This window comes from Carassius gibelio, chromosome B20, assembly GCF_023724105.1.
Source record: "Carassius gibelio isolate Cgi1373 ecotype wild population from Czech Republic chromosome B20, carGib1.2-hapl.c, whole genome shotgun sequence".
Taxonomy (NCBI): domain Eukaryota; kingdom Metazoa; phylum Chordata; class Actinopteri; order Cypriniformes; family Cyprinidae; genus Carassius; species Carassius gibelio.
In genome coordinates this window covers 13,148,215-13,173,916 of record NC_068415.1, presented here as the reverse complement: position 1 = coordinate 13,173,916, position 25,702 = coordinate 13,148,215, and the positions used below count along the sequence as shown (strand labels likewise).

General features: G+C 37.4%; 2 protein-coding genes across 2 annotated transcripts in view; one reads left to right on the top strand and one right to left on the bottom strand.

Annotated features, from left to right (window-relative positions):
- LOC127984290 (nesprin-1) overlaps positions 1–7,188 on the top strand; it is a 129,901-nt gene extending 122,713 nt beyond the window's left edge. The window contains exons 93-102 of the mRNA XM_052586870.1: positions 22–322; positions 1,127–1,230; positions 1,312–1,438; positions 1,525–1,736; positions 2,815–3,015; positions 3,588–3,716; positions 4,091–4,303; positions 4,448–4,540; positions 5,086–5,144; positions 6,281–7,188. Of these exons, the coding sequence (XP_052442830.1) occupies positions 22–322; positions 1,127–1,230; positions 1,312–1,438; positions 1,525–1,736; positions 2,815–3,015; positions 3,588–3,716; positions 4,091–4,303; positions 4,448–4,540; positions 5,086–5,144; positions 6,281–6,542 (1,701 nt within the window). The 3' untranslated portion in view covers positions 6,543–7,188. The remainder of the gene's footprint in view (positions 1–21; positions 323–1,126; positions 1,231–1,311; positions 1,439–1,524; positions 1,737–2,814; positions 3,016–3,587; positions 3,717–4,090; positions 4,304–4,447; positions 4,541–5,085; positions 5,145–6,280) is intronic.
- Positions 7,024–24,671, bottom strand: esr1 (estrogen receptor 1). Its single transcript, XM_052586871.1, is given in 10 exon segments — positions 7,024–8,720; positions 8,841–9,024; positions 9,650–9,783; positions 10,827–10,965; positions 14,639–14,977; positions 16,481–16,597; positions 21,556–21,779; positions 23,532–23,991; positions 23,994–24,201; positions 24,524–24,671. Coding segments are annotated over 9 exon segments (1,848 nt in total). The 5' UTR covers positions 24,016–24,201; positions 24,524–24,671; the 3' UTR covers positions 7,024–8,491.
- Positions 24,672–25,702: the final 1,031 nt, after the last annotated feature.

The following is a 25,702-nucleotide window of genomic DNA, read 5'->3' as shown; positions in this document are numbered from 1 at the left end:
TATGCTGCCTCTCATTCGCAGCTCACCGATGATGAGTGTGAAGGCTCTGATCGTGAATTCGAGTCAGGTGACCTCTCAGACCTTCAGTGGGGTGAGGATGGTACCATGTCCCAGACATCTAGCAGACCACCTTCAGCTGGCACTGCTCCTGTTCGCACAAACGACTCCGGCCGGGATACCCCGGCCAGTGAAGACTCCATCCCTCTGGAATGGGACCATGACTATGACCTGGACCCCATGGGCCATACCATGTCTGCACAACAGGGCAGAGAAAAAGATGAGGATGAGGAGTTACTGTGTTTGGCCACTGCAGCACTTACAGGTGAGTGTGTTTGACCTGAAGGATGTTCATAAGCTCCACCCGAGTGTCCACCACCCTTCTCTTCTCTGTAAACTGTTGGTATGTTATGTTATGTTATGTCGTGTATCTCTTTTTCCACAGATGTAGTGATTCCTGAGAGCCCTGAAGCTTATATAAAATTAACAGAAAACACATTGAGGTCTTCCTCTGGTAGGCAATACGTAACAGCATGCTAAATTAACGCCATACTACACTGCATGCTATCGTGTTGCATGAACTGCACTATTGCATGAATTCTAAAAAAATGCATGGCAAAAATTCTGACAGTTCTGGTCTATTGCGTTTTCACCATTCATTCGGTTGTCTGACAACAGAAACCGTTAAGCAGTGCATGATGTGGTACTCCCCTCACCCCCACAAATAATGTGTATGTATTATATAAATATAGAACGCATTGGGGGGGGGTTATTGGTGGTGCTTAATCAGGAAAATAAAAATTGGCACGTCATGCCTAAATGGTGGCCAACCCCTGGCCTGTTCATTCTAACATATAACAGTCAACACTGACATTGATACTTTTGATATTTTATAATTCACTGTTATAACTCAAAATGTTGCATATAAAACAAATTATGTATAATGGTCACCTTCCCTTTTCAACGAATAACGTGATTAAAATGTAGCGTATTAAAGCTTTACAAAACTCCTAATACACTCACAATGTGATCAAATTTTCATTCAGATTCTTTTTTTTTTTTTGAATGATCCTTATTTTAAAGGTGGTCATGTGACATCCCACATTAAACTTTACATTCATTCCTGCAGGTGAAGCAGTTCGATTGTTAGACAATATGATGGACACCAGCCGCTACAGCCTCCAGGAAACAGATGGCACTATGGGTGGCCACGATACGTCTTACATGGGCTATGTGAGTACAGATTCAATGTGGTGCTCAGTCAGTTTAGTCTGTAATGACAGTAAGTTTGATTCGTTTCTTTGCCATGCACAGATGAGGCTAATGGATGATTGCCGTGGGAGTCTGAAAGCAGTCAGGAGGGTTGAGGGCGAGCTGGAGGAGGAAGAGGACAACCTGTCAGGCCTGAGTAACCCTGATAACACAGAGACACAGAGCACAGGTTAGTCCAGCACGGAAACGCTGCAACTGCTGATTAACGTGTATATTTCAATTTGATGCTATTATGGGAATTGTCGTATTCTTCAGGTGTCATTGAGCGTTGGGAGCTGATCCAGGCGCAGTCTGCTGATTCAGATCACAAAGAGAGAGAAGACCTGGTGCTATTGCAAAAGATGACCTCTGACCTGGACGCCATGGAGGTGTGGCTCAGCCAGACTGAGGCGGAGTTAGAAGAACTGAGAGGGAAAAATCTTAGTGCAGATATACACACTATTGAGCAGAGAATTAGAAAACTCAAGGTTTGTGTTGCCTACTTGGTTCACAGTAACGTATTTGTAGATGTGAATTTGTGTTTGTGTATATTTGCTGAGTGATTTAGTAAGTGTTTCTCTTTTAATGCTGTTGATGGGCTGGACAGCTGGCCATAGCTTTTGAAAATCATCACAAATGAGATTTACTGAGCTTTTGCTTTTTTGTACTAAAACCCAAAAGAGATTTAAAATATCTGAACCATTTTCAACATAACCAGCTACTTTATTGTAACATGAACTTGTTATACATCTAATCTTGCTGTTTAGACATGAACCAACCCGAAGGCTATTATGCTATAGATTCCCTCTGGAATAGCTAATGGGTTTTAAAAAATAAATAGCAGTTTTCAGTTTATGTGTAAGGTCTGTGGTTGACACAACTTACAGGGACTTTCCTGTTCTACAATATAATAACTGTTATTAAAAGTCCATTAGAAATACCAATAGGACCCATGGTGATTTAGCCTTACTCATTGGCATACAGTCAAACGTTTCTACATTTCTATCATTGTGCTCATGTTATCTGAAATCCCCCAAAACTTATTGAAAATTAGATTTATTCTGATTGCTTTTTTGCTAAAAGTCCAAATGTAGTATATCATATTACTGTAAATGTAATAGTTAACGATGCCCAATCTATAAACAGATAAATTTGGCACTGGCACCTCCATATGTGGGTTGCTCACATGTCTACACTGTAAAACAAGTCTTGCTGTTGCACACACACACACACACACACACACACACACTGACATTTCAAATCAGGCAGGATGTCAGCAACAGAAATAAACCAGAGGAAATTCACAGTATCCCGCTGACCCAGATACAGAGTTAAAATCTGAGAGCATCTGATTACACCAGTTATTTTTACTTGCACACAAACTAAAACATGTGTGTATATAGTCCAAATCCTGCGAGTGAACCTTCCCTTCAGAGCAATTTAACAACAGAGAGGAATCAAAATGAGATTTGCAGCTAACTACACATCATTTATTGGTAACACAATGCAGTCTCTAAAACCAACACACACATTTCTAACAAAAGTTTTGCTCTTGTGTCTCAACAGGAGTTACAGAAGGCAGTGGATTCCCATAAGTCCAAAGTACTGTCCATCAACTTAAATAGTGTCACACTGCTCCAGTCAGACTCTGAGGAGAGCCAGGATCTCAAAGCGAAACTGAAGGAGATGAACTCACGCTGGGATCGACTGGGGAAATCACTTAAGGATTGGAGAACAGCACTTCAGGATGCTCTGATGCAGTGTCAGGTAGATACACGGACAGAACCTTCATCTACACTACTGTTCAAAAGTCTGGAAGATGGTTGGTTTTTTTTGGACAGTTGATACTTTAGTTCTGCAAGGATGATTTGATGTCAATCAAAAGTGACCGTAAAGACATCTGTAATGTTACAACAAAAATCCATTTCAAATAAATGTTGTTTTTTAAATGTTCTATTTATTAAAGAATCCTGGGGGGAAAAGTATACATTTTTCCAGAAAAGTTGTAAGCAGCCAAACATTTTCAGCATAGATAGAAATTAAAAAGAAATGTCTTGAGCACCAAATCAGCATATTAGAGAGATTTCGAAGGATCATGTGACCTGAAGACTTGAGTAATGGCTGCTGAAAATTCAGCTTTGCTTTAAATCTCAATAAATTGTCATTTTCATTATTACAATTTATTTTAAATTCTAGTAATGTTTAAAATATTTTTTATCAAGTTAATGTCTTCTTTCAAAAACATGAAAAAATCTTACCAATTCCAAACTTTTTACAAATTAAATGTAACACACCGAAGAAGAGACTGTCATTCTCTCACAATTTTTGCTTTTCTACAGGAGTTTCATGAGCTGAGTCATGGTCTTCTTCTCTGGCTGGAAAACATTGACCGTCGGAGAAATGAGATTATCCCAATTGCATCGGGGCTAGATCGGCATACACTTCAAGCTCATTACAGAGCACTAAAGGTATATGTGAAGTCACTGCTTTTTGGTATGGAAGGATATGGCTTGAATAAATATTTTGCCTCCTGTATGCATTGTATGCAGAATAAGTGATAAAGAATAGAGCAACCAGCATCATTGTATGTTGAAAACAGAATGTAAAAAGGTGTCTGGATGGGAAAGTTTGATTAATTTGAATCAAGGCAGGCACCTAGAAGAGTGTTCACTTGCTTTTTTGCCATCCACTGTACTTTAACCCAGCATACTATTAAGGAAATTTGAGATCATCCATTGTCAGAATTTTCTTAAAATTCTCCAAATGTGGCAAAAATGTATTTGAAACACAAATGTTTGATTTTAACAAGTGAAACTACATTGACACACACATTTGTCTGCAGCAAATCCAGCGGGAGCTGTTGGAGACTGAGCAGAAGGTGGACAGTCTGCAGGAGCTCTCAGGACAGCTGTTGGTGCAGGCACACGGCAGCGAGTGTCTGGAGGCCCAGGAGAGGGTGCACGTCATCGGGAACCGTCTGCGCCTGCTCCTGAAAGCTGTGGCCACCGACCTGGAACTGTTAGAAAAAGAGCTCCAGGCTTCTAGGAACAGACAGGTCAGACTTCAAGCACATTCATTATTTATTCATCTCTTTACCGACCATTTGTTCAGTTTTAACAGTTAAAAAAGCAACATTAGACACTGTCTATAATATCCATTCATCTCAAAGCTAAATCTCAGATCTTCACCCAACTCACAGGATGCCTCCCTCTGGTCTGTCACGGATGACGCAGATACTTCTGGATCGGTCAGTTCTGTTTCAGGGGTCACCGTTTCCACTAAACGACAATCGGTAATGCATCCCCTCTTCCATTTTTTATATTGTTTCGGGCATGCAGTGAAGGTCACTGTCCTGCTAAAGTGAGGCGGTGGAGCTTATAACAGGGGAATATTTTTTTTAAATGTTGGTTCAAGTTCAATATTCCTCACTGACTAAATCCCCTGGAATATTTGCTCACTTCCTCATCCCCCTGTGAATATGTTAGTTTGGACATTTATTTCTGGAAGTACTTTACTTCTTATGAAATTTTTACAAGAAACGCTGGCTTTTCAGACATGCTTTAAATCTAATCGATCCATGCTAAATTTTAGTGGATTTGTTTGATGGAGTCTGTGTGGAAAGCCAGGTTTCTTGAACCTTGCAAGATTTTTTTTTTTTTTTTTTCATTGCCACCTATTTTGCTTCTGCCTTTTGTTTTGTTGTTACTGGTTTGTGATTATACTGATGGCCTGGCTATATTCTCTGCTTGTCACCACAAGCTTTGTCTTTATTTGCTGGACTGAAACATTCTTTCTTTCTTTTACCCCTCCCTTCCTTTTTTGCTCATTGCACAACAGCTACGAGGCAAATGTAGTGTGTCAGAACCAGGATCCTCAGCCAGACTTCCACGTCACAGGTACCTGTCTCTCGCGCTTTAGAATGGGGGGCTGGGGGGTGATGGAGCTCATTCCAGATCCAGATACTGATTCCAGATCCATACCAGCAGAAGCATTCAGATCAGAGTCCAGAGCCACTTCGGAGGGAGTCCACACGAGTTGTTCAGTTCTAGGAAATGGATTTGTTTTTGGATCCCAGTCAAGGATTCTTAGTAATCTTATGTGTTATTTTCCCCAAGAACATAATATTGAGTCTGACAATGTAACTTTGTGTCCTTTGAGCTTTGTTCAAAATCTTTCTCCATTCTTGATGCCATGTGAAAATACAGAAATGTATTAGTCATTTTCCAGACCATGTAACTTTTGGTTGCCTTCATTGTTTTTGCAGTTTTATTTTTTGTGTGCAAACAATTCATTGTGATGCCCTCACCCACATCTCTGCCTTGCAGCAAAATGAGCAAAAGTACAGAAAAGCAGCCATATTATGTAAAACTTTCTAATGCCTTTCATTAACAATATTAACAAGCATAACATGTATCTAATGCTTAAAATATTTTTCAAATTATATAGAAATGTCAAACTTCATATATTCATATTTAGATACACTTGGATTGCTGATTTGTTAAGCATTATATCATGTTTGTTGTGACTTCTTAATGAAATATATTAGGAAGTTTTACAAAATATTGAACTGTCTTTGACGGAAGTTAAATCTGTCCAAAAACTAAATATTTAATGTGTGCGGTTTGTCTGTAAAACATGGACATCTGTCAGTGAGTGACTAATTTTATCAATATATGCAAATAGCAAAACAGTGACTGATGATAAAAACTATTTGCTTTAAGATGGGATGGGAATTGAGTTGTCAGTGCAAGTTGTACTTGTGATGAGAAAAATGCAGTATTAAATATTTAGGATTAGCATAGTTTCTATATAGCTTTACTTTTTATTTCAGATTGAACTTTAGTTATTTCAGTACATTAACTTACTTAATGCCGTCAAAGCAACAATTTCACAACAACAGTTTTGAATAGTTTCAGTTGTAGTTTAAGTTGATGAACTGAATAGTAGAAGTTCTGTGCTACTCACAACATTTCTGTGTGTCATTATAATCTATCCGTTCATTCTGATTTATTATTCTGATTTATTTGTTTAGGTTGCCCAGCGGTTCTGGATGCGTTTCGTCTCGCTCTGGTTCCTCCGGGTCACAAGGTGGCGCTGCTGTGGCTCGCTGCCAGCCCTTTCTGCTGCGAGTGCTCTGGGCGGCTCTGCCACTGCAGCTCCTTCTGCTGCTCATAGTGGGCCTGACCTGTCTGGTGCCCATGACTGAGCAGGATTACAGTTGTGCCCACGCAAACAATTTTGCCTGGTCTTTTCATCCCATGCTTCGCTACACCAACGGCCCACCGCCTGTATGAGCGGAGGAGACTTTACTAATGCCTTCATCTGCTTCAATTACACTGCAGAACACAGAGTGGACTAGTGTTCCTGTTCCTGTACAGTTTATGCTGCTAATTTCATTTTTCACTTAACAGTGTACTATTGAACTCATTGCAATGTAGACTAGTGTTGGACAGCCAAACTTGTTAACCGTTTCCGTCCCAAGGGAAACAGAAAAAAAAACGATGAAATCGTATATTATTATGTACTTAATAGCACTGACATAAGCATAAGGTACTGCACTTATACCGTCCAAGAAAATGGCCAAAATTATTTGCTTAGGCTAAGGAAAGTGTTTTATTTTTATTTTCGTATTATTTAAAATTGTAGAAAAAAAAAGTTATTTTGAATATTATTTAAATACGATTTTGCATGGCAATTCAGATTTTATTTTTATTTTATGGCATGGAGTTACTTTTTTGTGTGTGTAGAAATGTAAAACAGTCACTGATGTAGCTCTATGAGAGACGCATGCTTTTTATTACCGTTATCTACTTACTGTATTTTAATTTGTGTGTTATGACAATGACAGTGTGACAAAAACATTATTATTACAATGTCTATGCCTATTTATGTATGTACAGTTTGCTAATGCTGACAATAAATACACATCTTTTCATTTAATATATATATATATCAATTCTGCTAGTCTGCCCATTATGTTAAATTAAAAGTATAATTTTAAGGAAAAAACTCTGTCCTTTATAATTAATTCAGCCAAATGAACCCTTTTAAACTTTAGGTCCTTAAAAATCATGACATTCAAGTATCAAATGTAATAGCTGATAAAGGTAATGTACAAGTCTACTGGACTACAAGTATACACATTCACAGATTTGAGGAAAACTATGGCAATCTAGTGTAAGGCAGTCAGTATCAGTTCCTGCAGTGATTATAGGCCGTTATTCATTGCATGAATTGCATTCACATAAAACCAATTACAGCACTTTACCACAGCAAAAATAGGATGTAACATTTTTGTCATATTAACCAACCAATAAGCAAATATCTTTGCACAAAAATATTCCACTTCTGTCACCACTAATCACTGAGCAGTTCTCCAAATGCGAGTTCAAATTACTTAATAAACATATTAAAACTAGAGCAGTGATTTTTATTGATAAATATATCTCTGATTGCGAGAATACATCACATCCTTCTATTTATTTTTTCAGGGTTTTTTTAAGAGCAACTTTTCTCCTGTTTTCAGTTTGTTTTATATCAAGTATTTTATGTTAAGCACTGCTTGTAATTATACATGCTTATTGTTATTGCTATAATTCATATGATAATAGTATCATGAAAAATTTTAACACCGATGCTGCAATGTGAAGTTCTCCGGTTCTTCTACATTTAAGGTAATGTACCACTACAGTAACTTAATAATCCTTGGTATAAAGCTCAAACTTAAGTTAATAAGTGATGTTACATTGACATTCCACTGTCAAATCTGTGCTGTCAGTCACAAATGCTAGTTTATGATGTACTTCACAAGCCACCTGTTCTTTTTCCTTTTCATTTTTCTGTTTGTTTAGCTTAAGTAAGTTTGTGATGTCAAAGCTGTCACTCCATTGGTCATTTAAAAGAAGAAGAAGAAGAATTAGCAGCTTTTACATAAATGCATCTCTCAGTGTCCCACACAGGCCCAAGAGCCCTTTATTCTTTTTTATTTATTTTTTTAAGTATGACACTTTTTCAAAATGTCTTTCAAAACTAATGAATCAAGTGACAACAGATGTATAGTGTTTGGGAGCCTTGTTCTTATTTGAAGAGTTTAAGGGTTTTATTTATTATTATATTACATTTTTAACGAGTTTATTTCTACATGGGTCTTTCAGAATCTAAAGTGGACTTTGATAAGGCACAAGGAGAGACAGCACTGACTGCTTGAGTCTCCACACTCTTCAGTTGTTGGACCGTACACAGCTCAGGGGTCTGGACTCTGCTCGTGACAGGCGATGTTGGGCAGCATGGCTCCAGGACCTCTGCTGCTGGTTGTGGGTGTAGATGGGGGGTCTTTCTCATTCTGTGCCCACAGTCGCTGCACCTTTCCTGAAGAATGGAATCGCTGGGCATCTAGCATCTCCAACAAAAGGTCATAGAGCGGGACTCGGTTCTTACATTTCATTCGGTATAAGTGCTCCATTCCTTTGTTGCTTTCAAAAAAAGAAAGCAGATATAATGTGCTTGACTGTAATATAAGCAGTATTTGTTTTCTTTTGAATGGTAGTGTGTATGAAATGTTGTTTGTGTTGATCATCTTATTTGTTCTTTACCTCATGTGTCTGATGTGTGAGAGCAGCAGCAGGAGCTGGGCCTGACGGCGGGACTGTAGCTGCAGCGAGGCACCCGATTTACTGATGCCGTAAATGAAGGCGTCAGTGATGTTGTCCAGCATGCACTGCACCATGAAGCTGTCCATCAAGGGCTCCACCGGACTGGAGCAGAATGAAAATGCACCTGACCGGACAGAAAAAATAAGCAATAACCATTCAAGTGTACGACATTAACTGACACCTAAGACATGTTTAGGGTTGTAAGACATTTATAATAATCTGAAAGATTTCGATTTCAACAATTTTTTCCAACAAAGAACCATGAATCAATGTATACAGAAAATGTATTTTAAATTGTAACAAAATTTCACGATATTACTGATTTTACTGATCATTGATATACTGATTATTTTTTAATCAAATAATGCAGCCTGGCTGAGCTTAAGAGACTTTTGAACGGAAGGGTATATTGAATAAGTAAGAGATTACAAAATAGAGGATTCTGAAGTGGTTTATGTTGTGGCTAATACTATCTAACAGTTCATTAAATGTTTTAATTACATATAAAAAAAATAAAAAAAACTGTTTTTTTACAGTGTATTCTACTGGCTTAGCATAGTGTTAAGTAAGTTTTTGATCACATATTGAAGGTTGATGGGGTGTGTGTGTGTGTGTGTGGATTGGATCCTACATGACTGACCAGTCAGAATCAAATGTTCCAGGAAGCATTTAATAATATAATATATACCCCTGGAAGCTCCGAAGTGTATTTTATTTCTAAAGTACTCAAATCACTCTTGCAGACTCACCAGAATTGAGAAGTATGAGAGCTTTGAGACATACGAATTCCTCCAGCTTGAGTTTGAGACTACGGAAGCGAGTCACAGTCGCCAAGAGCATGTCGAAAATCTCAGCCATCCCCTCGACACATTCTCCTTCATTCCTGTAAAGAGGAAGACCAGCAATTTATGCATGCTAGGAGATTGTTTGTACCATTTACTGTGATATGTGCCTTAAAATAGCTGTTTTTTTTTTCTAGTGAAGCTGTAAACATATGCATGAAAACATGTTTACTTAAAGACTGGACCTCTAATGGACTCTCTGTAGATCATCCGTCTTTCATCAGTTCTTATCCATGCCTCCTTCCCTTCTCTCATTCAGCCATATTATCTTTTCAGTCCCATCCATATTGTTACTCACCCTTTTTCCTTCATCCTCCAGGATGCTTTATTAAACCACCAAGCTCACGACTCGTTACTTTTTACCGATGCCGGTTTTGATTATATTCGTATTGCCTTAGTCAGTAATGACGCTGTTCTTGAGAAGCCCTTAAAAGAGCCTGTTCCCAACCAGGACCTAATTACTATCTACCTGTGACATGGTCTTCTGAAGAGGAGCACTAGGCACTCAGGTATACAGTTCACATCATTTTTAACAATCTAGTTTTCGTTTCATAATTATTCAATCTCATTTTATTAGGCATGGCCCTCTGCTGGGCCAGATCCCATCTGCAAGGAGACAAAGCCACATGCAACTCAATGTTCTTTATGAAATTGAGGCAAAAAATAAGGGAATGCATCAGGTCAGTATGACATCTCGAAAAGCCCACAATCACCCTCACAGCATCAGTATCAAGTAAGATTGCCTGAGACTAAAATAAAGTTGTGAGTTTCGTTAGAGTATAACAGGTGTCCCCGCAGGTTTCTGTCAAGCGAGGCTAAATTTAATCAAAACAATTTAATGTGTTTTCAAAGCTTCTCAAAGCATGGTTGCACACTTTTCCATGTCTGACTAGATGACTATATGTGATGGTAACCGTGAGAGTGTGTCATTAAATTGGAATTGTGTTTTATTTGTTTGTTTTTTTTTTGGTTATTTTTTATTAAAGCCTCACTAAATGAGTTGTTCCAATATGGATGTATACCAAAAAAGTGGAAATACAAATTTTACAGGGGCCTACAAGAGGACGTGCAGAGCATCCAGTACCTATCAAGGATGAGATCCTGAGCAAAGATGAGTTTTCCAGGTGAATGAATAGACCTCCATATGAGTCCGATCATCAACACCTCCAGCCAAGTGCTCTCCAACAACTGAACCTGATCGTGCAGAGAGAGATCCTGGAAGCCTAGAGAGAACACAGACATCATGCTTCACACACTTCCGTACATTCATTTGGGGTCAGTTACATTTTTGTTTTTAGAAGAAATTACTACATTTAATCAGCAAGGATGCATTAAAGTGTTCAGAAGTGACAATAAGGGCATTTATAATGTTAATCTGAATTAAAGGTTTGGTTCTTGAGCACCAAATCAGCATTTAGAATGATTTCTGAAACATCACATTTTAAAATATAGTTAACAGTTCCCTTAAGCTATAGTGATATTTCACAATATTACTGTACTTACTGTATTTAAATCAAATAAATGCAGCCATCATAAGAGACTCTGAAAAACATTTTTCTTTAAATCAAAATGTTTAAATAGTACTTAATGTTGTGTAGCAAGAACATTTACATGGTAAAATATAACCTAATACAATTACGGGGGCAAGCACTCCAGCGGCAAAATAAGGAGTTAAACATGGTATGGATCATCTGAAAAAATGCTATAATAAGTAATAAAAGCCATTTGAGGATGACTGTAATTGAAATGACTGAAAAATCATAAATTAAATCTCTAGTAATATGATTAAATGTCTTATCACTTCCGACCAACAGGTGGCGCTGTAATCAAATCATTTTGGTGTGTTCTGTGTGAGGTGACAATGGCAAAGTTTGTTGTCATTATGTCAAAGCTTCGCAAAGATATAGCCTCAGACTCATTTTGGCAACATGTCTTTTGTCAGCACAGTCTGAGGATGATCTGACTAGATTTTGATGAAAATCGGACCAACAGAGGAATAAAAAAAAAAGTAGTTATTTTTTTAACATAAATCAAAATGGCGGACAAGAAGTTCAGATTTTCTAAGCAAAAATTGGTATGTATGTTGTTGGCACAACTCGAGGAACATTTTGAGACAAGTTTCATCACAATAGCCTAATGCATTCAGAAGTTATTAGCATTTTTGGAAATTTAATAATTAAAGGTTAATGAATGGCTTATTACTCTTGGCCAATAGGTGGCACTGTTACCAAATTGATGTGCCATGGTCAGTGTGAGGTGACAAAGGCACATACAAAGTTTGGTGTAAATATGAAAAACCTTTGCAGAAATACAGCCCTCAGATGCAGTTTGACTTTTTTCTAGCAAATTTGTTAATGCGCTAAATAAAAACAAAAAAGTTTTTTGTGTAACAACACAAAATCCATAACATAAGCCAAATTTGGTGAAAATCAGCCCAACTATCTATGAGAAGTTCGAAAAAGTAGGTTGTCAACATGAATCAAAATGGAGTACAGGAAGTCGGTAATATTGGTATCGTTCTTCTCTTCGTGATCCGAGGAATATATCAACATAAGTCTGATTACAATAGGTTAATGTAAACAAAAGTTATTAGTATTTTTCTAAATTTCACTATAACTTTTGCTGCCCCCAAACTCTTTGAGTACCATGAGGGTATGGAGCCGAAGCCAAATTAGTTTCGTAATGATACAATAATGCATTTGTAAAATACAGCATTTTAGAACATAATTCAAAATGGCCGATGCCCAAAAAGGCTGACATGGGAAAACTGGTTATCGTTCGATTTGGCATGATGCACTGGATTTTTAGCCAAAGCATTCAGAAGTTATGAGCAAAAAATATTTCATATCTCCTGACCACTAGGGGGCAGAGTGTCGAAACACTGCAGGTAGTCTCAAGTCATGCTTGTTATAACCAGGCGGCAAGGAAGTCGACCGGAAGTTGAAGTCGGCCACGTGCTGCCATCTTGTAGCAGAACTTCACTTGCGTTAGCATTCCCATTGATTGAGGCGTTTAAAGACTCCGTTTGTCCATTATTTATTTCTAAAGATACACGACAATGTATTAAGGGCTCCATTACCTTCCATGTTACATTATGGCCCCGTAGAAACAGTTTTTGTAAAAATAGGCTAACGATTGCGTCATTGTCACATTACCGTACAGACAGGAGGAGAAGCTCGCAGGCAATTAACTTAATATGGCGTACTGGCGTTACATTTTAAAATACTATACAAAATAATTAATCAGAATACTTACTCCTGCTCACTCACGACAAAGAACTCCCCGCTCAAGCTCGCCGTCTCTGCAAGATTAACGATGGCAGTTTGCAAGCACAGCCACTAGAAGATTTACATCTGTAAGACAGGTTGCTGACGTCGTCAAGCTTCGTTTGAGTCTGCGCGTCAGAAACGGAAGTGCTAAAAACCACTAAAAATGGGCTTAACTTGTCTCAATTGAGTTCCAATGGGGTCGCTGTTTCCATTTCTTTTACTGTCTATGGTTATAACACACACAAGTTTGGTATCTATAGGCCAACCCGCTGCAGAGATATAGCCTCACGTCCACTTTTGCATGCTTTTCGTAGAACTTGTTCACGTGCTATTCCGAAACAGAATGACTAATCAACTTGAATTCCATAAGTTTTTGCCAGCGTGGTCTGAAGATGATCTGGTTAAATTTTCGTGAGAATCGGTTCAACGACCTAGGACGAGTTCGAAAAAAACGAAAAAGTGAAAAAACAAAACCTTACGACTTTTGAATTTTGGTGTCCTTTCGACTACGTATGAGCCAAGTTATCAGAGGAAAAACATTTTATACAAATTTTGTGGATTATGGTTAAAAAGTTATTTGCATACATTTTTTTAATGTTTAGACAAGTGGTGGTGCTAAAGAGTTTGAGTTAAAGACTCCAAATTTGCAATGGTAACTTTTCTCGCTGTCCTCTATCAGTATGCCAAACTTTCCCGCAAGTGGTTCTTTGGGCTGCCATGGACTTGCAGTGGGAACAAAAAGCCAATGTCCAATCACGCTAATGGATACAATAAGGTTCGGTGCTTGGCCCCTAAATAGACTTAGACTTTTTCTGAAATACAATAACAGTGGCATCTGCTAAATAATTCTGTGTTCTGGGCAGCTGTTCTGTGGTTATTACGCATATTGCTGTAATACGGGTGGTTGCTATGCAGTTACTTAATTGGCTCTATAATATTCTGGTCCCTAGATATGGTTTAGGACACTTGTTCGTTGTGGGCTTTTTTCCCCACCTATTCCCAGCATACCTCTTCTCATTAAGCTGCATGATTTGAGGTAGCCTATCAATCAAGTCTGTAGCACAAGGATGGGTTGCAAATTACATTTAATACTAGTACCGTTAAAATGATTCACCAATTCAGCATATTTCTTGCTTATAATGGAAAAGATTTTTCTCTGTGATGTATAAGAGTGTTAGAAGAGTGATTATTTCCACCTTCAGGTAAATAATTATGGAACCTGAAATTTTAATAGGTTGTAACCCACATATAACTTTCTATCTTTTATAATTTAAGTTTTATACAATGTTTCTCATATTTTCAATTGTTTCCTTCTCTGAGGAAGGTTAATTAAGACATCTAAACATCAGATACTGTATAATGGCTCTTACTCTTAGCAGGTCTTTTAATGTGTGCAAACTCAGCTGGAGGCCAAATCAAGCTGAAACACTTTAATAACACCCAAGATGGGTGTTTACCTTCACGCCTGTGACCCCGTCATTTAAATCTCAGCCACCTGTGCTGTCATAACCTGTTGCCACGGTTACTAAAACTGGCAAGGCTGTCACCAGGGGTTCTGTTGCCTTCTGATTTAAAACCCCCTCCATCATTAAAGCAACTTTAATTGATTTTTTGAAAGGGTTTTTACCTGGTACTTTCTTAGCCCAGGCAATCATGTGGACGAGTTCCTTGTCAGCCATGTTTGTGAGCAGGGACATCATGGTGATCTCGGTGTATGGGCGGCTGTGTTTCTGTCGTGAGCAGACAGCTGGCGGCTCTGCCCCCAGAAGCAACACCAGCACCTGGTCAGGAGGCATGCATAAAGTGCTGACCACACCAGTGCTGCTACTCTTCCTCCTGTCCTGCGGAGGAGCTGTTCTCAGACCGGTGCGGTTTGACTGTTCACTGTAGCTCTTGACACGATCTTCATTACCGCTCCTCCTCCTGTCACGCCTGATAGCACGGCCTCCGCGCTCCTTACGAATACCTGCAATGGAAAACATGCAGGTTATCACATTTATTATATCCTATTTTCAAACTATTTGACAACAGAGAAAAATGAAAGACTGTGCAGTACATGTGAACACCCTAGTAAAAAAATTAATATTTAAATACTTAGTAAAAAAATATTTAAAATACATAGTATTTAGATCAAATCTATCAACATATTTACTGACCAATCACTTCAGACTTCCTGATTAAAAATTATAATTACATTGTGCACAATGTTTTTTTTTATATATATATTAAGCATAAAATGTTTTATTGTCACTATTGATGAGGATTGTTTGGTCTTCAGTGTATCTTTAGTTGGACTTCTGTGTATAAAATGTAAAACTAATTTTATATATGTGTGTGTGTGTGTATGTGTGTGTGTGTGTGTGATATATATATAGTGCTGTGTATTCCTTAATTACTGAGCAGTGTTTTCAGGCACAGTTTTCATTGTTCATTGCTGATCACTTTTTTCTGCATTGTGGCTGATTTATAGATTGTACACACAAAAACATCTTTGTATTTTCGTATTTTTCCCATTAATTTCCTAAAATTACTGAATAACACAGGTTAAGTGCATTAAGTACAGAATTAGTTGTTCCGATGTTGCAGACTTAAAGTATAGCCTACCACTTTAGAATACTAGAAGTACAATTGCAGGTAATTCAATATACGTAATTAATTTTTCACTAGGGCAAGCTTGTCATTATTTTGCACTATTCAGAATTATAAAGAGAATCTTTAAAATTTAATTTCAATTAAACTAAAATCTAATATTTAAATAAAAATTATGAAATTAAAAAAAAACATTTACATAAATGATTCAGTTTAAAAAAATTAAGTATTTGTTTTGAGTGTGAATTATTTCTGTATTTCAAACGATGGGTCTTTTCTTCTTCTTTTTTTCAGTGTGAATTATCCCTAACCAATTAACATGGAAAAGCTACTTACAGTTTCAAGTTTATTTATTATATGTACAATGTCAGTGACCATTTGCACATTGAAATACTTAGGTTGAGGCTCAGGCATTCTACATTAGTGTAATACAATATAAGTACAATATAATACAAAATTAAAAAAAATGTAGTCCTGTAATATGTGCAGTATGTTTTAAAGTGCATATGCTCTTTGTAAAGGAAAATAATCATCATGAGGTATACGTGTCTGTATACATATTTGTAAAATTACATATTAAGTAACATAATTAAAGAAATTAACAAACATTAACCAAGATGGAAAAGGTTTAATAAATAAAATAGTATATAATAAGTAATAGTACTTAAAGTAATCTAACACTGTTGTGGCCAGTTCCATTCAAATGTACACACATTAATGGAAAGGCAGCCCATTATTAAATTCTGAATTTTACCCACCCAACCCTAGACAGAAGTAGGGGAAACTCTACTCTAGATGCTGCTTTAAATGTGGGAGATCATGACAGATGCATATGTGTGAGACATAAAGAGACAGAATGGAAGAGAAATCTTTTATGTACCTCCTTTCATCATGCCTACTTCATAACACTTGCGTAGTCTGCATGCCTGGCAGCTCTTCCTGCGGTTTCTGTCAATAGTGCACTGGTTGGTTGCTGGACAAACATAGTCATTGTGACCTAGAGGCAGAAAAATAAAGTAGAGCTTGTTTTTGATCATTGTTTTAACTTTGAATTCTTGCTTAAACAGTAAAGTTCTTCTTTAGGATCATGTTTCAGAGATGTTTCCTTTTTCACTATTGTATTAACGATATGTAAATACTGTTCCGTAAGAAGCCACGAAGAGTGCAGTGTAGCGCATCAATGGCTTTGGAGCTGATTAAGTGCTGAGAGCAGGTACATGCTGTTCCAGCGCTCCAGATGAAATTATAAATTAGATGATGGTGTCTCAGCCTGAAATGTCACAGACCTACACAAAAACGCATACACACTGACATCCAAACCACTGTTTAAACCCACGAACATAATCATAATGCCATATTCTACAACAGAGAATCCAAAACACATGAAAATTTGGATGTGAACAAGATGATGGTTGTAAACACATTTTAGGTAAATAAGTTTTTTTCTGTGGCCAGCACAAATGACCTGGAAACTGTAGCAGGATTCAGCAATAAAAAAATGTATGATGGGCAAGTTATTTTAATATGTATTTTTTTTTGTAGTTTGTATTATATGTGCAGTTTATATGATATATATATATATTTTTTATCAAAGACTGTGAATATGGATCTGAATTGTAACTAATGTTTTAGTGCTGGGATCATATAATATTAAAACAACTATATATATATATATATATATATATATATATATATATATATATATATATATATATATATATATATATATATATATATATATATATATACAGTGGGGATCGAAAGTTTGGGCACCCCTTGCAGAATCTGTGAAAATATGAGTAATTTTCAAAAAATAAGAGAGATCATACTAAATGCATGTTATTTTTTATTTAGTACTGTCCTGAGTAAGATATTGTGCATAAAATATTTTAACATTTAGTCCACAAGACAAAAAGAATGCTGAAAGTATTAAAATAACCCCACTCAAAAGTTTGGGAACCCTTGGTTCTTAGTACTGTGTTCTGTTACCTGATGATCATCGACTGTCTTTCTGTTTTGTGATGGTTGTGCATGAGTTACCTTGTTTGTTCTGAACAGTTAAACTGAGCAGCGTTCTTCAGAAAAATCTTTAAGGTCTTGCAGAATCTTCTGTTTTCCAGCATCTTTGCATATTTGAACCCTTTCCAGCAGTGAAAACTTTTGAACACAATGAAGATGGCCAAATTTGTCTTATTTTGTTGAAATAGAATTTTTTTCCATTTAGTTCTGCCCTTCGTAAGCAACAGAAGATACTTGTATGTTTCCCGGTACACAAATTAAGTACAATTTACCTTGATCTTCAAATTCCAAAAGTTTTCACCCCCCAGCTCTTAATGCATCTTGTTTCCTTCTGGAGCATCAGTGAATGTTTGAATCTTTTTAAATAGTTGTGTTTGAGTCCCTCAAATGTCCTCAGTGTGATAAGGTGCATCTCAAAATCATAAAGTCACTGCTGGAAAGGGTTCAAATATGTAAAGATGCTGGAAAACAGAAGATTCTGCAAGACCTTAAAGATTTTTCTGAAGAACGCTGCTCAGTTTAACTGTTCAAAACAAACAAGGGACTCATGCACAACCATCACAAAACAGAAAGACAGCCGAGGATCATCAGGTAACAGAACACAGTACTAAGAACCAAGGGTTCCCAAACTTTTGAGTGGGGTTATTTTAATAATTTCAGCATTTTTTTGTCTTGTGGAATAAATGTTAAAATATTTTATGCACAATATCTTACTCAGGACAGTACTAAATAAAAAATAACATGCATTTAGTATGATCTCTCTTATTTTTTGAAAATTACTCATATTTTCACAGATTCTGCAAGGGGTGCCCAAACTTTCGATCCCCACTGTATATATATATATATATATATTAGGGGTGTAACGATACGCGTATTCGTATTGAACCGTTCGGTACGACGCTTTCGGTTCGGTACGCGGTACGCATTATGTATACCGAACGGTTCGTTGGAGTAAAAAAAAGAGAGAGAAAGAAATATAATGATATGCGTTCAACAAGGTAGCCCAATAACCCAAACAACGTAACAGGCAACGCCCCTGACACTCCCGAAGAAGAAAAAAACACCATCTTATATGTTTATGTTAGGCTACTCAGCAGGCGCTCGCTCACTCAGTACGCGCTGAAGGCTCGTTGCAAAATAGCCAATGCGTTTAACAGACTAGAAATGAGAAGATCCTCCAATAACCAACAGGTCTGGTGTTTGGGTGCACTTTGGATTCCCTTTAAGCTATAATGGTGATGGCAAGAGAGTGGTGGATAAACAACGGTATGTCGCATCTGCAACATGACAGGGTACACCAGCGGGATTACAAAAAAAAAAAAAAAAAAAACAGCGGGAATATCTGGGATATATGCGTCAGTACTATCTGGGAAAAGACGAAAAAAAGGAGAAACATGCACGCAGCAAACTATCCCTGCAGCATTTAGACACTATAGCTTACAGGGAATCCAACCCAAACACCAGACCTGTTGGTTATTTTAGGATCTTATATTTCTGGTCTGTTAAATGCATTAGACATTTTGCAACGAGCCTTCAGCGCGTGCTGAGTGAGCGAGCGCCTTAGGGGCCGTATATATATATATATATATATATATAAGCAACTTAAATTATACATATAGGTGACCCATATCCAAAATGTATTTATTTGCTCCTCTCTCGGTCTTCCTGTCCTGATAGTCTTTCTCTCCTAAACATCTTGGCTGTCTATCATTCTACACTCTCTTACTGTAATTCCCCTCACACTGAGAGTCCTAGAACCTATTTGTCTGGTACACTTACAGTCATTTTCCTTCAGTTTTCTGCTCAGTTTCCTTCACCAGAATGGCAGTTAAAAAGAGAAAAGAGCTCATCAGGAGCTTGCATGTCAAGGTCAAGCTCAAAACATCTACCCAGCCTCTCATTTCACCAAACCCACCCAGATCTGCACCCCCTTCCAACGCAATACAGAACTGCAAATAAGGTGCGAGAAGAAACAGCTGTGTGCTTCCATTGTACATATCAGGCAGCCTCTCATCAAATCTAGCACATGGGAGACTGATTTTCACCTTTTTCTATCAGCTTTAAAAGGAAGGACAGTAGGGAACATGCAAGGATGATTATCTGTGGCATACATTCACACATTTGAAATTGTATTTGGAAGCGTAAGGCCTTGACTTGAAAATTACTATTAGAAAATCTAGGAAAATCGAATTATTATTATTTTTTTCTTATTATTTATTTTTATATAATTGATAAACGCTGATAATTATTTTATCGCACATTAAAGCAGTTTTTTATTATTATTAAAGTCCTGCTCACTGGCTCTGAATACACATACAAACAAATCATGGGTCACAGGAGGGGATGCTCCCGATCAGATTATTTGGACTAAGCATTAACATTCACTAATCACTGTCCACTTTTAATTTTAACAGAAAAGAATTCAACAAACTCGTAATCATGACCTTATAAGTTGGAAATAGAAAGTTTCCTATAGCATGTGAAGACAGGAGAGAAGCTCTCTCGCTCAACACAGTGGAGAGAATCGTTTTGTTAACTTTGTGGTTCATTATTTTGAGTCATATGGGACGCGGTAACACACGTCCCTCTCACAATATATTGTTTACAGATCAGAAATATTCACGCAATCCTTCAGCACGTTTCAGAAGATCTGCGCTCTGGCAAGGTTGGCGTTCACACTCACTGATCTATATATAACTGAACTGCGCTCTGGCCCACCTCTTCCAACCGAGCCAGGGTTTGCTAAACGGAGCGATCACATTAGTCAAACGAACCAGGCTTTAGGGGTCAAACGTGCTCCGTCACGGTTAAGATTGCCTAGTGTAAGCACTCCCTAATTATTCTCCCACATCCCGCAAATATGAGTCTCTGCCCACCCATCAAGTGTTGTCCTGCTGCACTCTACTGCGATGGGTCCCGCTATAGTGCAGGTCTCTAATAGGAAGGTGTCTGTTACAGCTTATATACTTGTTTTTCTATAAAAAAAGCTATAAAATATTTTCTATAAAACGTTAATGTCCTGGCAGTGACAGATAGCTTGTTTTATATTTAATTTAATTACATTAAAGCTGCGGTAGGGAACTTTTGATGCTCTAGTGGTTAATAAACAGAACTGCTTGGGTCTTGCAGAAGAACATCGTAGCCGGAACTACTTCTCTCTGTTTATGTCTATGAAGAATCACAAAGGTACTGGGTTACTCCGCTGCGGTATCCCTGAAGCAATCTAAAATAGTCTGAATATAAACACTTATTATAGGTGCACCCTAGTGATTCAGGACAAGCTAAAAACACGGTTTGGAAAATGGATTCATGGTGTACTCGCTTATTATATACATTTTTCTACATTTTGAACACAGACAAAGTTACGGACCGCAGCTCTGATTGGTTATTTTTTACCGGGAGCGATGGAGTTTCTGCAAATGGCAATAGGACCACTGGGAGGATTTTTTTTTTTTTCACAGATCAGATTATCTGTCTCATATTCTACTGTCAGGACATAATGACAGGTTTAATAAATATTAAAAAAATATATTTTTTTTACAAACGTTCCCTACAGCACCTTTAATGTTATAAGTTGAGATTTAGGCTACAAGAAATATTTTAACTGCTACTATTTAAAATGAACACTGCTGTTTTTTTTTTTTTTTTATGTTTGCAAACCAGGTGTTATTACACTTTTGTTCATTTAGCAGTAGGCCTACTCTTAATGAAAAAAAGTGCACAATACACTTTATAGTACTTTTGAAAGCATTATTAGTTTAATAGTTTTGTGCATAACAATGCGATTAATTGCAATTAATCGCAGACAATTTTGCGATTAATCGCTATTTGAAAAAATGTAATTGTTGCCCAGCACTATTAAAAACAAAACTTCATAGAATCATAGTCACGCTGATATTCAGAACAGCAAGACTGTGCGTGTAACAGACTGGTTACCTTGAATGCTTCTCTTGAAGAAAGCTTTGCATCCCTCACAGGACCACACTCCATAATGATAGCCGGACGCATAGTCACTGCACACCGCACAGAAGCGCGTCTCCTTCTCAGAATCAAACCCTCCTGCAGCTCTTGATCCGGAGAACAGCTCCTGTCTGTCAGTGGCACTGCACAGCTCCTCACACAAACCAACACCTCCCTGCTGAGAACACACAACACTGGACCTACAGTACAGACAGAAAAAGGGAAGATGTCAAGATAGAGTGGATGATGATAGAAACCAGGATAACTCACCACAGCAGAGAAACTGACTGATGTGTTGTAATTCATGCTTTTTGCAGCAGTAGCTATTCAAATGTGTTGAAAGTTATTAGTTGATAGTTATTTCTATATTATTGTAGATATTAAAATTCTATTTTATTTAAATATGTTAAAAATTAAACAATAAAATGTAAAATCGGTTAGGTTTAAAGTCAATTTAGGCCACACAACATGATTTATTAAATGTATTAGTGCTATTTAAGATGAACCTCAAATGAGCATATAAATGTTAAAATAAATGGCAGATATGGGAAATAATTATAATAAAAAAGGTACCATATGGTAGCATAAATATAAATAATTAAATCTAAATTATAGACCATGTATATAACTTTAGATACAAATTTGTAATATCCAAGGAGAATATGTACGTGACTGCGAACAGGGGACAAGTGTGACCATCCCCATTTCCTTCTGACCTCTTGTTCCAGTGTTTGTAAATATTTATTTTATCTTTAATTCTGATGTCCAACTGATTTATTGCATAAACTCAAAAATGAACTGCAGTGCTGTCCAATGTCATCAGATGACAACATGGGGTCCCCAAAGCAACCTAAAGCAGTGGATGAATTCATATTCTCATCTGTCAAATCTAAACAACAAATTTAAACATTAGACTTTACTAATAATACTTTATTCAACACATGCTGTATTTTCTTTTATCCCATAACTGTATCAGATCCCCTTTCAGTTCTTCTGAAAGTAAAGTACTCCCTGTGTGTTCAGACAGTATGTTGTTTTCACTAATTGTACTTTCCTCAAGGACTAGAGAAAGAATTTGATCAGAGGCTCTGCAAATGTTAAAAATCCCAACCTTCTTTCCAAGAAGTCAAGAAATTATAATAATTAACAGCACACACCAAGAACATAAAATAACAAATAAATAAACCATAATTAGTCAGAGAGCACTCAACATGTCCTGAAGGAGGGGGGGGGGGGGGGGGTAAACCACTGTAATATGAAATAATAATCGTTCTTCAATTAAAAAAATAAAACAAATGCCATCAAGACCATCTAGCGTTAAATGTTGATCATACACAACCTTCAAAAATATAGAAATAACCCATTGGGTATTAAACAGATGTTTACTCAAGAAAAACATATACTAATTTTAAATTACTAATTTTGTAAAACTAAAACATAATTAGAAAATTTAAAAAATGTTGAAGTGTGGGCTAATAATGTTACTCAAGTAGGTGTTGTTTGTAAAAATGAACCTTGGTAAGCAGGTATCCAAGCAAGATTTGAGTGCTCAACTAAACAGTACGCCTCGATGAATCAGAAGTCTGGTGTAAATGACCTCCAGAACCACCTCATCTGATTAACTGGACACCTGGCAATATGTTCCTGTCTGTTTTATAATCTTAAATATCTTATAAAGTTTTTCTTTGTATTATATTTACCAGGTTTCAACTTTATTCATGTTTAACCAGTATTTCACCATGAAAATGGCAATAGAAACTTAATGTTAAGAGACGAAACAATGAGATTTTCAATGTCTATAAAATGTGTTAACACCAATATATCTCTTAAAGTTGTGTGTAATAAATTCACAACCTTGTAAATTGTTCATTCAAAACTGGTGTGAATTCTTCACCTACAAAAGTGTCCAAAACATGAGCAAAGCCAAAGCTCGTATTTAAAGCTGAACTGACCTGTAGACGGTGCTAGAAGGGCTGTCCAGGTAATAGGACACCTGGTGGGTCGAGTGGTGTCCCCCATGATGGTTCAGGTACGGGGACAACTGAGGACTGGAGGGTGCAAACATGAGAGGGCTGCCGGGTCCGGTGCCTAAGTTCTGCAGATGTTCTTCAGCAGGGGGTGCGTGGGGGTCCGGGGGAGCTGGGTAGTATCCGAACGAGGCAGGCTCGGTGGGTGACGAGGTGCCGAATGTCTCTGAGAGGTTTGAGAAATCATAGGCTCCATCAAGATAGTTGAGAGAGGAACTGATCCCCCCCGTGCTGTGCTCCTCCTTAGGGTACATAGGTGAGAGTTTGTGGGCAGTGGGTGGTGAGGAAAGTCCCTCCAGGGCTTCTCTCTCCGGGCTCGGGCTGGTCCTGCGTCGCTGCCTGGCACCAGACGCCTCTCCGCTGGTCTGCCCTCCAGACATCACCATGGAAACACACACGAAGCCAGCATGACTTAAGGGACTATCTGTTCATAAGCAACCACCAAAAGACCGTTTTTGTCTTCTTCTTTTTTTTTTACCTCCCACTGTCTTTCTCAAACTCTCTCCCCCTTGTTCTGTTTGCTTCCGCCCTGTGTTCTGCCTACTCCTTCTAAAAAATAAAAAATACCTTCCTCTTTCCTCCAGTCCACCTTGAGCTGAAAGGACAAAGTGTGATGTTTTTCTAAGATATGTGAGGCTGCTTTTCCATCTCTTTCTTTTTTCAGTATCTAAAACTACTATTCTAACAAAAATTCCTTATGGTACCTTAAATATTACATTTAAGGAAGGATCAAATTGTACAAGATGTCAAGTCTGATGTGCATTGTTTTTCGATTAAACAGGAAAGAGATGACAGGAAACTCAACTGAAACTACTAATAATAGAAATAAGTGCTTGATTATAAACCACTAGAGCAATAGACACATGGAATATTGTTTTCTGTGGAAATTGTTATTAACTCCTTTATGTAGCCCTTACCAAAATTCAAACCAGTCCTCTGATTTATAAGTTTAGCCCCATCACAAGTAGCCTGGGTGAATCCCCTCGCTGATGTATCTCTGACTTCCTGTGTTCTTCTTGCTTTCACTGTCTGTGGCTCTGACAAAAAAAAGAGGGGGTAAACAAATTAAAGACAGCCAGGTCGATACTGGCGGTCACTCTTCAGAGCAGGTCATGGCAACCAGGTAAACAAGAGATAGGAGGTCACCGCCTGATTCACCTGCCAAAAACTTTGGATTTTACAGGTGATGTGTTTTAAAACCACTTCACATGCTGTCCCCATCGGAAATTATGCTTCAGAGAATTGATTACATTTGTTGAAGGAATTTTGCAAAAGGTTACATAAGGGAATGACATATTGTTCAGCTCACAAGGGACAAACATGTCTGTTTGATCCTAATCATTTTTATGTACTGGCAGCTATTTAAAGCTGAAATGGAAAGTGTGTAGGTGTCTGTGGTCTTCATTAAATGCTGCGTTGGAAGCTTGATTAATTGAGTTTGGCTTTACATAGATCACCAAAACAGAATGATTTCTGAAAGGCCATGTGACACTGAGACTGGAGTAATGATGCTGAAAATTCAGATTTGCCATCACAGGAAATTACGGTTTAATGATTATTTTTATTGTAAAAATATCTGACAATATTACACTCTTACTGCAGCCTGTTTTTTTATCAAATAAATTCAGCCTTTGTGGGAAGAGAGGATTCTTTATATATATAAAAAAATTCTTACAAATTTAGGACAATCCCAAATGGTGGATATATTTATCTTTTTAATAATAATTTGTTGTTCTAATTCAAATATATGCAGCACTGTCCTCAAAAAAAAAAAAATGCTGCTAATGAATTAAATTAAAACATGCTGATTATTAGCTATGTACTTTTACACAAATAGAGCTGATAGTTAAACTGTATTGATAACCTTTTATCTGATGCAGTTTGTGTGATGCATGCAAAATGTACACGTCTCAATCTGCTGCTGCAGGTTTCTGATAAAAATGACTTAACAACTAGGCCAGCTAAAATCTTTAAGTCTACTTTTGAGCTTAGCTCTCGCTGTAAGAGAACTAGAACAGTTCAAAGACCAAAACCATGGCCTTGATTTTCAGGAAAAACAGCATGTACACAGTCCTCTGCTGACCCCTACACACAAA